General features: G+C 47.5%; 1 protein-coding gene across 1 annotated transcript; it reads left to right on the top strand.

Moving 5' to 3' along the window:
* Nucleotides 1-8,168: 8,168 nt before the first annotated feature.
* Nucleotides 8,169-13,112, top strand: LOC132080100 (G-protein coupled receptor 83-like). Its single transcript, XM_059483098.1, has 4 exons — nucleotides 8,169-8,546; nucleotides 10,143-10,268; nucleotides 11,842-11,975; nucleotides 12,488-13,112. The coding sequence occupies exons 1-4, from the start codon at nucleotides 8,169-8,171 to the stop codon at nucleotides 13,110-13,112; spliced, it is 1,263 nt and encodes a 420-aa protein (XP_059339081.1).
* The last annotated feature ends 784 nt before the right edge of the window (nucleotides 13,113-13,896 follow it).

The following is a 13,896-nucleotide window of genomic DNA, read 5'->3' as shown; positions in this document are numbered from 1 at the left end:
AACAAAACAAAACAAAAAGAATTTGTAGTCTGTGTTGAAAACCTCACACACAGGAAACCTTCTCATAGACTTCTGTATTTTCTGTATTTCTTTTCAAATTCTGACTGTTAGAAAAGAGGTAATACAACCTCAAACTTAATTTCTTTCTCTTTTTCAGTTATCTCCTTTCAGGCATTTCTTCCAAGCTGAGCGCCCAGATACAATGGTAGTCTCTGAAGGAAAATAGTTGTGATGATGAATGCAGCCTTAGTGGCATTGTTCCTCCTTGACATTCTCCAGTATGAAAGAAATGAATGACATTACCTTAAAAAATATGTTCTGGAAGCAGGTGAGGTCTCATCAGCCTGATTCATCAAGCAAAGCCTTTAGGATACTTTGACTCAGACACTTTTCTTTCCCTAGTTCCCTGCACCAAGGAACTCCCATTCTCCGTGATTCAGTCCTTTGGAATGGCTTTATCTGTCCTTCAGAACATTTTTTTCCTTTATTGTTAGTTCCAGGACAGTGAAGGGTTCAGCACTTGCCAGTGGGTCTGGCTGAGCTGTGTTCCTTCAGCTTAACAGGGAACACATGAAGATGTTCTTGTCTCTTGCTTATTTTAGCTGGGTGAGGTTGACTTTTTTCTTTTCTTTTCCTTTTTTTTTCTTTTTTTTCCCCATACTCCTGTCACTCATGTTACATAGAAATAAAGAAGAACAAAGGCTGTCTCATTACACTTTCACTGCCAAGTAATTCATCTGGAATGTATTTGTATTTCTGTAATGTGGAATGTTGCGTGCTGGGGAGAAAACAAGACCAGATAATTTCTACTCTGCTGATCACTGTCAGTTTACAGTATGGACCAGAACTTTAAAATACCAGTAACTTGGAAACTAAAAAAGTTTTGGGAAAGGTTTTAAAGGAGAAAGTGGTTTACTGGAGAAGAGTTTGAGACTGATGGGGTGATGGTGTTGGGACTGCAGAGGTTCCTGGTGCTGTCATGAGCTGAGGGTCAGCAGAGCAGTGCTGAGGTCAGTGCTGGGGCAGCAGCAGGGAGGATGTGCTGGCCACGTGCTCAGGCTGAGCTGCAGGAGGGTCAGTGCACCCATTCCTTGGGTGTCCTGGTGCCCACAGCTCCCTGATGCCCAGGTGAGGAGTGGGCAGTTCAGGCTGTGGTGCCCCAAGCTCCCCTGGCTGCCCTGGGCAGGTGATGGGCAGAGAGCAAGGTTCAACCTGGATGTTCGCTCTTCTGTCTTAAAAATACTTCTACACAGTAATTTATATAAACACCCCCTGTAATGCCCCACACTTTTGCCAAGTCACCTCATCAAATTACTGATGGTACCTTGAAAAAAGTGCAGTCCCCCCATACAGGGGGCTGTGCCAGGGCAGGGGATGGTGCCACAGCTCTGTATCCTGGTGCCAGCATCAGACCTCTGCAGCAGGAGACACACTGAGACTGAAGAGGAAAAAGGATACTTCCAAAGGGTTTTGCAGTTTTTCTAATATATCTTTATCTTTAGGACCAGCTCAAACAAACATCCCTTCCTGGATACACATTCAGCTTCTTTTCTTCCCAGCCTTCCTTCAAATCCAAGTGTTACATGGAGTCCCTCCAGACCGAGCTGCTGCCACCTGCACTGTGCTCACTTCAGGCTGGAGCTGCCAGGTGGGAGCTGTGGGACCACAGCAGGGGTGTGGTGGGTGGTTCCTGGCACCTGTGCCCAGCTTCTGCTCTCAGCTGGGAAGAGCTGCTCTGAGACCACCTCCTATTACACTACCCAAAGCCAAACCCAAGCAGTTTGGGCTCAGGTTTGTGCCCCTCCCAAGGCTCTCAGTTTCCCTGAACTGAGTGCTGACACCACCCACCTGGCTTCCCCCAGCACCAGCAACCAGGCAAAGAGAAGAAAGGCTGGGATGTTATGGAGAGAGGGTAGCAGCTGTGTAATTTTACATAACAGCACAGTTTTGGGAGGTTTCAGGTGATTGTGCCGTAAGAGCAGCTGGTTTTGAGCTGCAGTTGGTCTGTGCTCAGAAATGGGTCAGTCAGTGAGAGGAAGGAGCTATGAGGGCCATCACCCCTCCATCAGGGCAGCAGTGGGGCTGTGCATTTCACCCTGAGCCCTGCCCTTGGTTTCCATCCCTGTGAGGAGGTGCTGAGGCACAGGGTGGCAGGGTTGGGCTGGGAAATGGTCAAAACCCCTTTAACACCAGCTGTGCCCCTGCTGCACAGCAAGCAGCGCTGAGCAGGATCCTGCCAAGCTTTCCTCCAGCCCCAGCCCTTGTTTGGAGCTCACTTCTGAGCACTGACATCACTCCTGCGCTTGCCAAGGAGCCTCTGGGGCCCAGGGATCAGGAGGGCTCTCAGGAGGGGCACCAATGTGTTGGTGTGCCAGAGACAGGTTTGTCTTTGGGGTGTGTGCTGCCTCTGCCCCTGAAATCTGGATGTTGAGAAGAGATTTGGGCATTCACAGATCATCTGGGAACGTGGCAGCTGGCATCTAAAGGAAAAAGTACATGTAAATTTTTTCCCCCTTACAAGCCAGGAGTTGTAGTGAGTGCAGCTGGGGCTGTAAGGAGAGAAAACAAAGCCATGGATAATTCTGCTTTTCCTGGAGCTGTCAGATAAAGGGCAGTTGAAAGGAGAGAAGGGAATGAATGCAAGAAATGCTTTTCATACTAGGAATGCAAACTGACCCAAGCTGGAATTGTCATCAGTGTTTCCAAAACTTAGCCCCTGAAATATCTGAAGAAATAAAAAAGAACAAACAAAATCCAAGAGGAAATAAGAGGCACTGAAAAAGGCTGTGAATGCTTTAAGGGCAAAAGAATCCCAGTGGGAGATGCCCAGACTGGCAATGATGTGAAGGGCACTGGGGAGTAGATGAGTGCTGGCAGGTGGGGTGAGGGCTGATCTCTTGGCTGAGCTGCTGCCAGAGCCAACCTCCCACACCTGAGACAAGGCCATTTTCTGTTTCTCACTGTCCTGGAGCACCACTGCCCTCCCTGAGGCACCCCTGATCAGGGCCACGTCCCCTGGAGCCATTGCCTCCTCCAGCTCTGTGCCAAGAGCCCAAACTCAGCAACTGAACTCTGGGCTGAGAGACTGAAGTTGGAAATTTTATTAATTTAGAGAAGTCTTTACTCCTGAAATATAGCAAAGTATTTTTAATTTTTTTTTTAATTGAATGAGGTAAAATATATTGTCCATAGCTAAAACTTCAGATGGTTGGTGATGGCATTTATGTCCTGGCTTTCATTCAGATTTTCAGTGAAAAACCAGCATTTTTTTCAGAATATCACCTATTCTCCAGTCACTCTCTCAAAAAGAAAGCTGCTGCTCATGGGTGGGTTTTGGGTATGTTCAGGGCTCATGGCATCCCTGTCTTCAGAAATGTTTCCTTTCAAATCATACTTTATCTTCTGCATCACTTATTCAAGGACCCTGGCTCTTGATTTCTGTCTGAACATTTGTAGCTGCTCTATAGTCAGTCTGTTTTTGTGGGGGTTTTTTGGGTGTTTTTTTTTTTTTTTTTTTTTTTTTTTTTTTTTTTTTTGTTATTTTTGTTATTTTTCAAAACTTCAAAGGAGTTTTCCTTCCAGAGGTGTTCCCTTCAAACTAAACTAAAAAGGCTTGACAGAGGCTTCAGGAGCAGCTGCCCACCCTTTGCCAGGGTCAGCTGGCTCTGGAACAACCCACCTGGAAAACCCACCTGGCCTTTTTCTCCTGGTATTGAATCCTCTAAAAAGTGAAAAACCCCCAACATTGCCTGAACCTGGCAGTGCTCACTCCTGTCTCCTGAGGGACCAGGAGTGACAGCTGCCATGTCACCTCCCCTGTACATCCTGTCTCCTCTGTGTCTGCTGAGCCTTCTTTGCCAAGGGCCAATCTTCTGCATTAGTGCATGTCTAATTCCATGTCCTGAGCCAATAGAGACTCCCTTGGCTTTACCTCACAGCCATTGGATAGCCATGGGGAATAAACTGAAGTTTTATTATAGAACTCTGTGCTTTCAGCTGAGAACAGCTTGCCTCTGCCCTCCTCAAGTGCTTTGCTCTGTGTGCTGCTCCTCTCTGGGTGTCTGGCACATGGAATTAGAAATAATTACAGCTACAGTAGAGAAGTCGTGGTAAACCTGCCAGGTACATTGTTTTGAGCTAGAGCTGACTCTTCCTCTGGCCCTGGGGAGTTTCTCGGGACACTCAGCTAAGCCAGGCTGCTCTCTAGGAAAGGACATGGTCCATTACAGTGCAGCAGTTGGCCCCAAGGCCATGCAGCTCCTCCCCAGTAATTCACTGTGAATAATTCTGATGTCAGGCTTCACTGCAGAAAGGCTGGCCTAGTGTGTCTGAAGAAGTTATTTCCAGCTCCTAAGTCAAGCATCAGCACCATGGTATCCCACACATGTCCTCCATTGTTTGTTCCCTCTGTCTGTCTGTAGCATGAGAATCCAATTACACTGCTTCCAAGAAAGATCTGAGAATAAAACCTCAAATTCTCTTTCAAGGGGATATAATTCAGTATCTGGCAGAGACAGTTTGTGCCTAGCAGCTTCCTTCCACATTTTTCCCCCAAACAGGGATTTTTCTCAGGGAAAAAACAAGAGCCATTGGGACTGGTAAATTGACCACACTAAGAGTGGTAAATGTTATGATTTTGCCCAAAAGTCTGCCCTCATTAAGTGAAAATGTTTTGTAAAAGCTGGGTTATAGCTGCAATGGCTCCCATATATCAGGAGGGAGCACACAGTGATTGATGTGAGTGGGATGGAGGAACACACAGATGACCCTCGTGTTGCTGGAGCTGAGCAGAATTTTCCCTCCCCAGAAGCCAAACCTTGGCTCACCTGCACAGAAAGGCATGGTGTGTAGTGTGGTTTTGAATGGTTAGCACCTGTCTGAATTACAGAGCTGCTTTATTTAGTGTATTACTGGGGTATTCACTCTGTCATCACCAAATGTGGGTTATTTATTATGATCAAGTCCATGAAATGTCCTGTAAAATTCCTGTTCCTGTTCGTCCCACGTTTTCTGAGTCACAAAAGCAGGAATAAGCATTGCAAATGGAGAAGAATACAGTGTCCCAAGTGCATTAAAGCAAATATGAAAAGAGAAAATGTTGCAGATTCATGGTATGTAAGGAACGTCCAGACCTTTATTTCTAACACACCTTTTGAGTGAAATAAAATGTCAAGGGTTGTTCTATAGCTCTTGTTGTTTCTGTTATTTATCAAACTTTTATTTCACATAGAAAAAAGTAAACTATGAAACTCTCTAGGGCAGAGAAGTCTTGCAAGAAGGTGAATGATGCAACAAACACATTGAATTGAATTTTCCTCATTTGGACTTGACAATTTCAGCTGTTGAATTTTCTCCCTTTGGATGAGGCTCAGGCACTGAAACTTCCTGCCTGCTTCCAGCTGCTTTCAGCTCTGAATGGCAGAGCAGAGACACTTTCTTTTTCAGCCCAGAAATCTGATTATTGCAGCAGCAGACCTTGGTTTAGCTTTGCCAGGATCCCAGCTCCCAGCTGGCAGGAGAGGATTCTCTCAGAGGCTGGAATCTCCTGGCGGGTGCTCTGGGCATCAGCTCTGGGGGTCCTGAGTGCAGACCCAAAGCAGAGCAGCACTTCATCTCCAGCAGCTCTCACCTCCTTTCCTGATGACATGGGGACCCCACACTCAGCATCAGGAGTGGAGCTCAGGGAAGGATGGATGGAGAAGACCAAGGCAAGAAACCCAAAAAATCCTCAGCTGGAACATGATGGGAATATCTGCATTAGGGAAAGTTTTAATGCAGTGGCCTCGGGTTCACAGAATTTCCCATCTGCCGTCTTGTGAAGTCTTTACAAACCTCATAAATATGAAACATAACAATCTGCAGGGACCTGTGGGGACAACTTTATTCAGTTTTTGAGCTCAATACTCCAGTGATGAAGGCATTTTCTGTACATCTTCGTGGGAGCAGACAGGGGCAAGCATTTGAAAGCATGTACTGACTGAGCCTGTAGTAACAGCCTGCAGAGAAAATCTCCACTGCTATTATGATTTGCCTCATCAATAAATTTTGTCCAGTAGTGGAGATGAATCATGTCTTTAGAATTAATTTCCTTAAAATAAGCCTAAATTCAGGTGCAGGTGCAAGCAGCCTCGACCCTGGATGCTTTTACATGCTGTACAATGAGTGTGACTGCTGAATTATCTCACTTCTCTCTGTCAGGCAGGAAAAACTCCCTGGAGGGAAGTAGAGGAAAGATTCCATGAACCCACTGAGCTCAGGGACTTGTTCCCAACAGGCCCCTTGGCCTCCATGAGCAAAGGCAATGCACCATGGCAATGTCCTGTGAAAATGCTTGAAATCTGGTGATTTAATGTTCCCAAGGATCTGAATTTTTATAGTATAGCTCTGATTTCTCTGGCCCTCATCAACATTGATCTGCTGATGAGATTACATTAGATCTGTTCGGAAGGTGGATATGCATCTCAAATGACATTTCAGCAATCTGGTATTTCTTTTCAAAAGAGCACTACTAACAAGGAGAATGCTAAATAATCTCACAAAAATGAAAATTTCCAATAATTTGTGTCTCAAGTAGTGTCAACAAGCCAAAAATCTTCTACAGAAACAAGGGGTGGCACAATTCACCTGGATGGCTTGGCAAAAGTGCATTTCTCCTATGCTTTGTCTGTCTGCCTGAGAGGAGCCAGCACCAATGCATTATGAGCCCCAAATCCTGCTTTGACCATCTCAGAATGTTTGCAAGTGAATAATAACTGCAGCAAACCAGCGTGTGATTGCTGAAGTATTTGTACCTGCAAGAGAATAAATCTGTTCTGCAGGAATATGGGATGAGAGTCACCCCCTCTAGCACCTGGGACATCTCACTGCTGTTGGGTTCATGCATGTGCATGTTTCCTCCTCAAATCGCAGTTTCTGGAACCTGTACTGTTTTGAGACTCAGGGAGCAGAGGGGAGAAGTGCAGCTTTTGTGGCAGTGGACAAAACACAAGTGCTGCTGTGCCCCCTCTCCCTCCTGATGCACAGCAGGGAAAAGGCAGGGAAATGCAAAGGGGCCTGTTGGGGCCATATACAGCAAAGGAGCCCAGGGATGGAGCCCTGTGTGTTCCTGCACCTCTGCCAGGCTGCTGCAGAGATGCCAGAGGTGCCTGAGTGCCCCGGGGTCAGCACAGACCCCAGCCCAGCCGGGATGCAGAGAGTGGCCATTCTGAGTGCCCCCTGTGCATTCTGGGCTGCTGCTCCTATTGTCAGATTGCATTTCACTTTTCACTCTGTCCTCTGCACCACGTGAGAGCAGGAAGGGGCTGGGGCCAAGCACAAGGCCCTCAGATGTTCTCTGCTAAATCTCTGGGATGAAGAGAAAGAGAGGTGCCATAGAGCAGTGAAGATGCTTCACCCCCATGCAGAAGTTGTGCTGGGGGTCCAGAGAAGAGCAGAAAGCAGACAGGGGAGATCATAGCACATCCACCCTCTCTCTGTGTTTTGCTGCTCTCTGGATCTGCTCATGTCAGGCTGTGCTGTTGCCCACGTGTGGGCTGTGATACACCTCAGGAAAAACTGGGAAGAGATCTGCCATTGGCTCCTTCCTGTGCAGTGTGTCATCTGGCAGCTGTGTATATCACAGGGAACACAGGGACCATTCTGCTGCTCAGCAAAGCTGCTTCACTGAGTTGTCAGAGATACTTGGAGGGGGAAAAGCAGAGCGAAAGACAGCCCTTGATTTTTTGTTTCTGCCAAGCTCTGAAAACTCTTGGGAAACAGAAACGTGATGGATTAAGGACTGTGTGGAGAACTGCTAAAGCAGATTTCTGAGGATAAGTTGCAGATTGAAGAAGAACAGTGCCCAAAAGGAATTATTCACTAAGATTTCTTCCTTGGTGCAGAGAGAAAGTGTTTGGGGATCTCTGATATTTCAGCCTCTGAATCAGCATCTCTGAGGGGGACATATGGAACTTAAGGACAGCCTACAGGGAGCCTCTGAGGTGAAGCTGATGTGTCCCCAGCACAGGCAGAAGGACCCATTTATCAATCCTTTTCTCTAATTTGCAACCATGGGGCATATTTTGAAAAGGCAAGTGTGTGTGTTCCCTCCTGCAACCACTGGCTTTAGCAGCTGAGCTGGCAGAAGGCGCTGACGAGTGTGGCTGAACCAGGGCTCAGCTGCCCCAGCCATGAGACAGCACACCTGGTTCCCCTTGCAGTACATGCCCAAGCCCTTCTGGAGAGCAGAGAACCACAACACCACCAGCTTCTTCTCTGCACTGTATGGCTTCCCCAACCAGTCCTTCTTCCACAGTGACTTGAACCTGGAGGACCTGGGCGACTTTGACAGCGGAGCCAAGTACGAGGGCGAGTCCCAGAGCCGGACAGTGCAGGCGCTGCTGATCGTCGCCTACTCTGTGATCATCTGCATCTCCCTCTTTGGCAACATCCTGGTGTGCCACGTGGTCATCAAGAACAAGAGGATGCACTCTGCCACCAACCTGTTCATCGTCAACCTGGCTGTTGCTGATGTGATGATCACCACCCTGAACACCCCCTTCACACTGGTGAGCCCCGTCCAGCCGGTGTGTGTGTGTGCCTGTCAGCTGTGTGCACTGGGATTGAGGGGCAGGGACCAGGCTGGGATACAGACTTACTTTTGCCCCCATTCCCCTTTTGCCTCCTGGAGAGGGTGCAGTCATGGCCCCCATCCCAAAGACCCCCTGAGCAAGCGGAGCTGGGGGCTCACATCCCCTCCAATCCATTGCAGGGCTCTCTCTGCTGCAGCCTTCCCCCTCTGCCTGGGCAAGGCACAGATCTGGGAGCTCTTTTTGCCTGTACATGGGGAAGGAAGTGAGGACAAGTTTGACACAAGAAAGTCCAGCTAATGGCTGGTTTCCTATGGAAACAACATGAACCAGGTCAGTCCCTGTGCAACATCTCAGGGAAGTGCTCAGGCTGCACTGAACAGTGTCGGTGGCATGTCCCTCCCTCGGCCACTACAGACAGTGCTTCCTGGGGTTAATGGTCCTTTTCTTATTTTCAGTGACTAAAATATAGATGAGATAAAAGAATATTATAAATATATTATATAAAAGACTATTAAATGAATGAGGTGGGAAAAATGAAAGATTTATTTCTTGCCCCACTGTCACAGACTATACATGCCCTGTACACAGGACTCTGCTCCTGGATTTAACCCAGCACTCCAGTTCAAAATCCTCCTGCTTCATCCCTGCCCAGAGCACTCTTTAGCCTTCCAAAAGCAGGTTTTGAATTAGTTATTGGAATTCATCCTTTCTTAAACTGATGCTGTTTCTTTGGTGGCACTTCTCTGCCTTGCTCTGATGGGATTTGCATCCTGTAATTTGTTCAGGGAGAGCCTGGTGCCCTCTTGTGTGTTCACACACAAACAGCCACACACTGGGCACGTGTAATTAAATTTCTATCAGCTCTCTCAGGAATGAGCTTTGCACCAGCTCCAGAGATCCAGCACACTGCTGCAGTTCAGTGACAGTCAATGCTGCAAGAGTCACCCCTACAGGGAAATTAATTAGACTAACTGAAAACAGATTAGCTAGTCTAATTTTCTGTGGACAGATGCTTTGTAGTAAATATACTTTACTTCAAATTAGCTTAATCTGCAGGAAAATGAGTAACATTAATTTGTAATTAATATTACACAGTCAGGAATAACAAGGTAATGAGGCAATTTGGCACATTCTCCTATGCAGAAAAGCCATCATCAGTAAGACCTCTCTGGGAACAGGTGAGATGGATTCCATGGATTTCTCTCACTAAGTTTGGAGACTGTGCAGCTTTCAGCATCCAAAGGTATAATGTTTTCTGGGAGGCACCTAGTGTGCCCTGCAGAGCTTTAGCCTCAGAGCTAAGATTTCTTTATGTGTTTCAGAAGGGCCATGGTAAATTTACAAGTGCACACATGTACACAACATACACAGAGCACTGCTCAAGCCATGGGTTTGCACAGTGCAGTAAGTCTCACCTCACTTTGAGACCCTCTTGCACAGTCATTGTTTCCCTAGGAAAAAAGGAGGATAAAGCACCTCCAAAGCCTCAGGAAGCTGTATTAAAGCACTTGGGAAGCCAATTTGCTTCTCTTCAGTACTGCTCTTCTTAATCTGATGTTGTCTGTTCTCCAGGTGAGGTTTGTGAGCAGCACCTGGGTGTTTGGAAAGCTGATGTGTCACATCAGCAGGTTTGTTCAGTACTGCTCTGTCCACGTGTCTGTGCTCACCCTCGCTGCCATCGCACTGGACCGGCACCAGGTATGTTGAAGACACCGCTCCTGTGCTTGCTGCAAAATAATGTGCTAAATACACAGTTGTTTCCTCCTCAAATCCCAGTGCCTGAAACCTGCACTGTTTTGAGACTCAGGGAACAGAGGGGAGAACTCCAGCTTCCATGGCAGTGGACAAAACACTCGTGTTTTTTACAGTGAGGGTGATGAAATACTGCAATGGGCTGTCCAGAGAGGTTGTGGTTAGTGGGAGTCTCTGTTCTTGGAGATTCTGAAAACTCAGATCAGTGTCAGACAGCCTGGTCCAGCCCTGCTCTGCCTGAGCCATTGGGCTTGTGGGCTCCCTGCCCTCCTCAGCCCTGCCTCAGAGCACAGGGAATGAGTGCTGAATTCAAACATCAGCCAGCCCACACCATCTCTGCACACAGATTTATGAGAGTCTGTTCTGATGCTTGCCCCATTCCTTGCCTTAGGCTGGAAACAGTAAGAACTGTGTTAACTCATCCAGCTCAAGGTGATAAATTCTCTCCTCCTCCAGCCCTGATACCAGCCAGGAAAAACTTTCAAGTCAAGCAATCAGTACAGACTGAAGTGTTTCCTTGAGTGAAACAGAGTTTGTAATTTGTTTTTTAGCTGATGAGTGCTGAGTGCTGGGAGGCCAGATCCATCAAGGTGAACTCTCAGGTAGTTTGGATTTCTTGCAGTGCTGGAGTCACTGAAACAGTTGCTACAGAAAAGCAACTTGGTGATAAATGCCGTGGCTGGATGAACTTCAGACCAGGAACTGGCTCCACCTGGTGTCAGAGAATCACGGGGACTGCCAAAGCAGAAATCAGCTACTTCTGTCCCTTTTACCACAAAGAGTTTGACAGTCTGCCCATTTCATGTGCAATATTACGGCTCCTGAAATCAAAGCACTTTGACAGTGATTCATTTTAATCAGTAGATTCTGGGTTGATTGCAAGGCATGGCTTGGTATCAATAAGTGTTTAATTAAGGGCAAACAATACATGCCCTTAAATTCAATGGAGGGGGTTCCTCAGGGCTGGAATGAATTAGTATGGCCCAAGGAGATAAAGGCAGAAGTGAGGAGATGTCCTGGACTAAAGAGAAGCCAACAATTGCCTCTATAAATATTGCTAATCCTGAGAAATTCCATAGCAGACAGATACTCTGGAGGAGCTGTACTACTTGATTAAGAAGGTATTTATAATGGGACTAGAAATGACGTGCATAAAATACCAAAGAACCTCATCAGCCAAGAGATCATCTGGATGGCATGATAGGTCTATTTTTAATTACTGTTTCATTGCCTAAGGTAATCCTCCAGAGTGCATATAGCTCTACAGAGATCTCACCGTGATCTCTGGAGTCTCTGAGGGGTCACACAGAATCTGTGCTCAGGCTCTGGGCCAGCAGTAACATCCAATACACACTCAACTTCGTGCATTTTCCTTGTGCTCCCTGAAATCCTGCAAAGTGAGTCTCTCTGCCTTTTAACACTGAAGAGATGTGGAGCTGCTGCTGCATGTCACATGCAAGACGGGGCTCAAAGAGTGACCCAGACACTGTAAATCCTCAGGAGTTGCTGTTCTCTGCAGGTGATCATGCACCCTCTCAAGCCACGCATGTCCATGGTGAAAGGAGGGATTTGCATCATCATCATCTGGGTCATGGCCAGCTGCTTCTCACTGCCCCACGCCATTTATCAGACTCTGACAAGGTTTTATATTGGGTAAGACATTTACATATTTTTTGTTGTATGATATTTGCAAAGCCCCAGATAAGCCAAGGCCACACCCCTCCATCCATGTTATTAGAGCAGAAAGGGTGGTGAAAACAGAGAAGTCTTAGGTCCCTTCACATGGGTGCTGTGTCTGTCACAAAGGGACAATGAAAATCAATGGAATTGCTTCCAGGTTGGTTCATTAGCTGTTTTGGGCTCAGAGGTTCAACCAGGTAACTTGGGGCAGGCACAGGGGAGAGAGCCCCTTTGTCAGCACAGGATACGGATGCCAATATGGATGATTTCTTTCTTTTCCTGGGGATTTGTTTAAGACAACCTTCACTGGAGCCAAAGGTCAGACCTAGAGTAAAATTTTCCATTGAAAGTGGCACCTTCCTATGACATCAAATGAGTTCTGCCACCTGTACCTGTACTGAAACTTGTCTGAATGTCTGGGCTGTTTGTCCTCAGATGTGTGCAGCTGCTAGTGGAATTGAGAGCTCTTTCTCTTTGATCTCCAGAAACAGAACCATCCGAATGGTCTGCCTCCCCAGCTTCCCTCCTCCTGCTGATCTTTTCTGGAAGTACCTGGACCTGACTACGTTTGTTCTCTTGTACGTTCTGCCCTTGCTTGTGATCTCCATTACCTACACCATAGTGGCCAAAAAGCTGTGGCTGAGGAACGCCATCGGGGACCTCACCATGGAGCAATACTATGCCCACCAGAGGAAGAAGAAGATGACGCTGAAGATGCTGATGGTGGTGGTGGTTGTGTTTGCCGTGTGCTGGTTCCCCCTCAACTGCTACGTGGTGCTGCTCTCCTGCAGGGCCATCCACAGCAGCAACGCTCTGTACTTTGCTTTCCACTGGTTCGCCATGAGCAGCACCTGCTACAACCCCTTCATCTACTGCTGGCTGAACGAGAGCTTCCGCGCGGAGCTGCGCTGCCTGCTGTGCGTGTGCCGCCGCCGGAGCTCGGCGCAGGGCCACGCTCTGCAGCCCCTCTCCCCCCTGTTCCGCCGGGCCAAGCCTGAGAACTGCCCCTGCAGGAGGAGCAGCACGTGCCAGACGGCACAGGCACCCCCACAGAGGAACTCCGCAAGGACCGACATATCCAGCGTGCAGCCGATCGTGGCGGAAAGCTGAACCTTTCATCTGACAGCTGGGCAGCATCACACAGGGATTGCAAAATCATGGGGAAACTGGTTGGGAAAGGGCTCTGGAGACCATCAACTCAACCAACAGCATGCAAACTTCAACCTTTGACTGGGTCATTCAGGACCTTGTTCTCTCAGGTATCACAATTCTCTAGGGATGAATTGCCCACTTGTGGGCTCTGGAATGAGGGGTGTTGAGTGAATTTTTCATTGGAACAGCTCCATCAGTCAGCAAAAAATGAAAAGAATTGTTTAACAGCACACAAAGCCTTTCATGGGGAAGCTACACTGGTTATACACACACCAGCTACACACTGCGGCTTGATGTAAACTGTTAGGGCTTTAACTTTGTGAATTGACATTTCTTTGGCATAAAATCTAAATTATTTTCACTTTCAATAGTATTTTATTTTTTACCAGTCCTCAAGAGCTGTGTTCTTTGTGGCTTCTGTGCCAGCCTGGCAGCCCTTCCCCTCTGGGTCAGCCTGTCTCTCTGTCCTGTAGTTATCTTGTGGGCAGCAGCAGCAGCAGCCTTCAAGCAGCTATGGGATTGAGGATTCTGCCTTTGAGATGGAACCAGCAGACCAGACCTGCAGCTTTTCAACTCAAAAGGCAGGAGATGGAAGAAGTTTAACCTGTAACATGTAAACAGTAATGTACTCCCTGCCCAATTAAACTGAGCATCTGACAATGTGCCACAGCATTCGCCTCAAGCACGAATCCTTGTGTTCCAGCTACATCGCCAGTGGCAGGGTGCACCGATGCTGGTCCTG

This window comes from Ammospiza nelsoni, chromosome 15 (genome assembly GCF_027579445.1).
Source record: "Ammospiza nelsoni isolate bAmmNel1 chromosome 15, bAmmNel1.pri, whole genome shotgun sequence".
NCBI lineage: Eukaryota > Metazoa > Chordata > Aves > Passeriformes > Passerellidae > Ammospiza > Ammospiza nelsoni.
The sequence above is the reverse complement of the archived record's forward strand: the minus strand, read 5'-3'. Positions and strand labels throughout refer to the sequence as shown.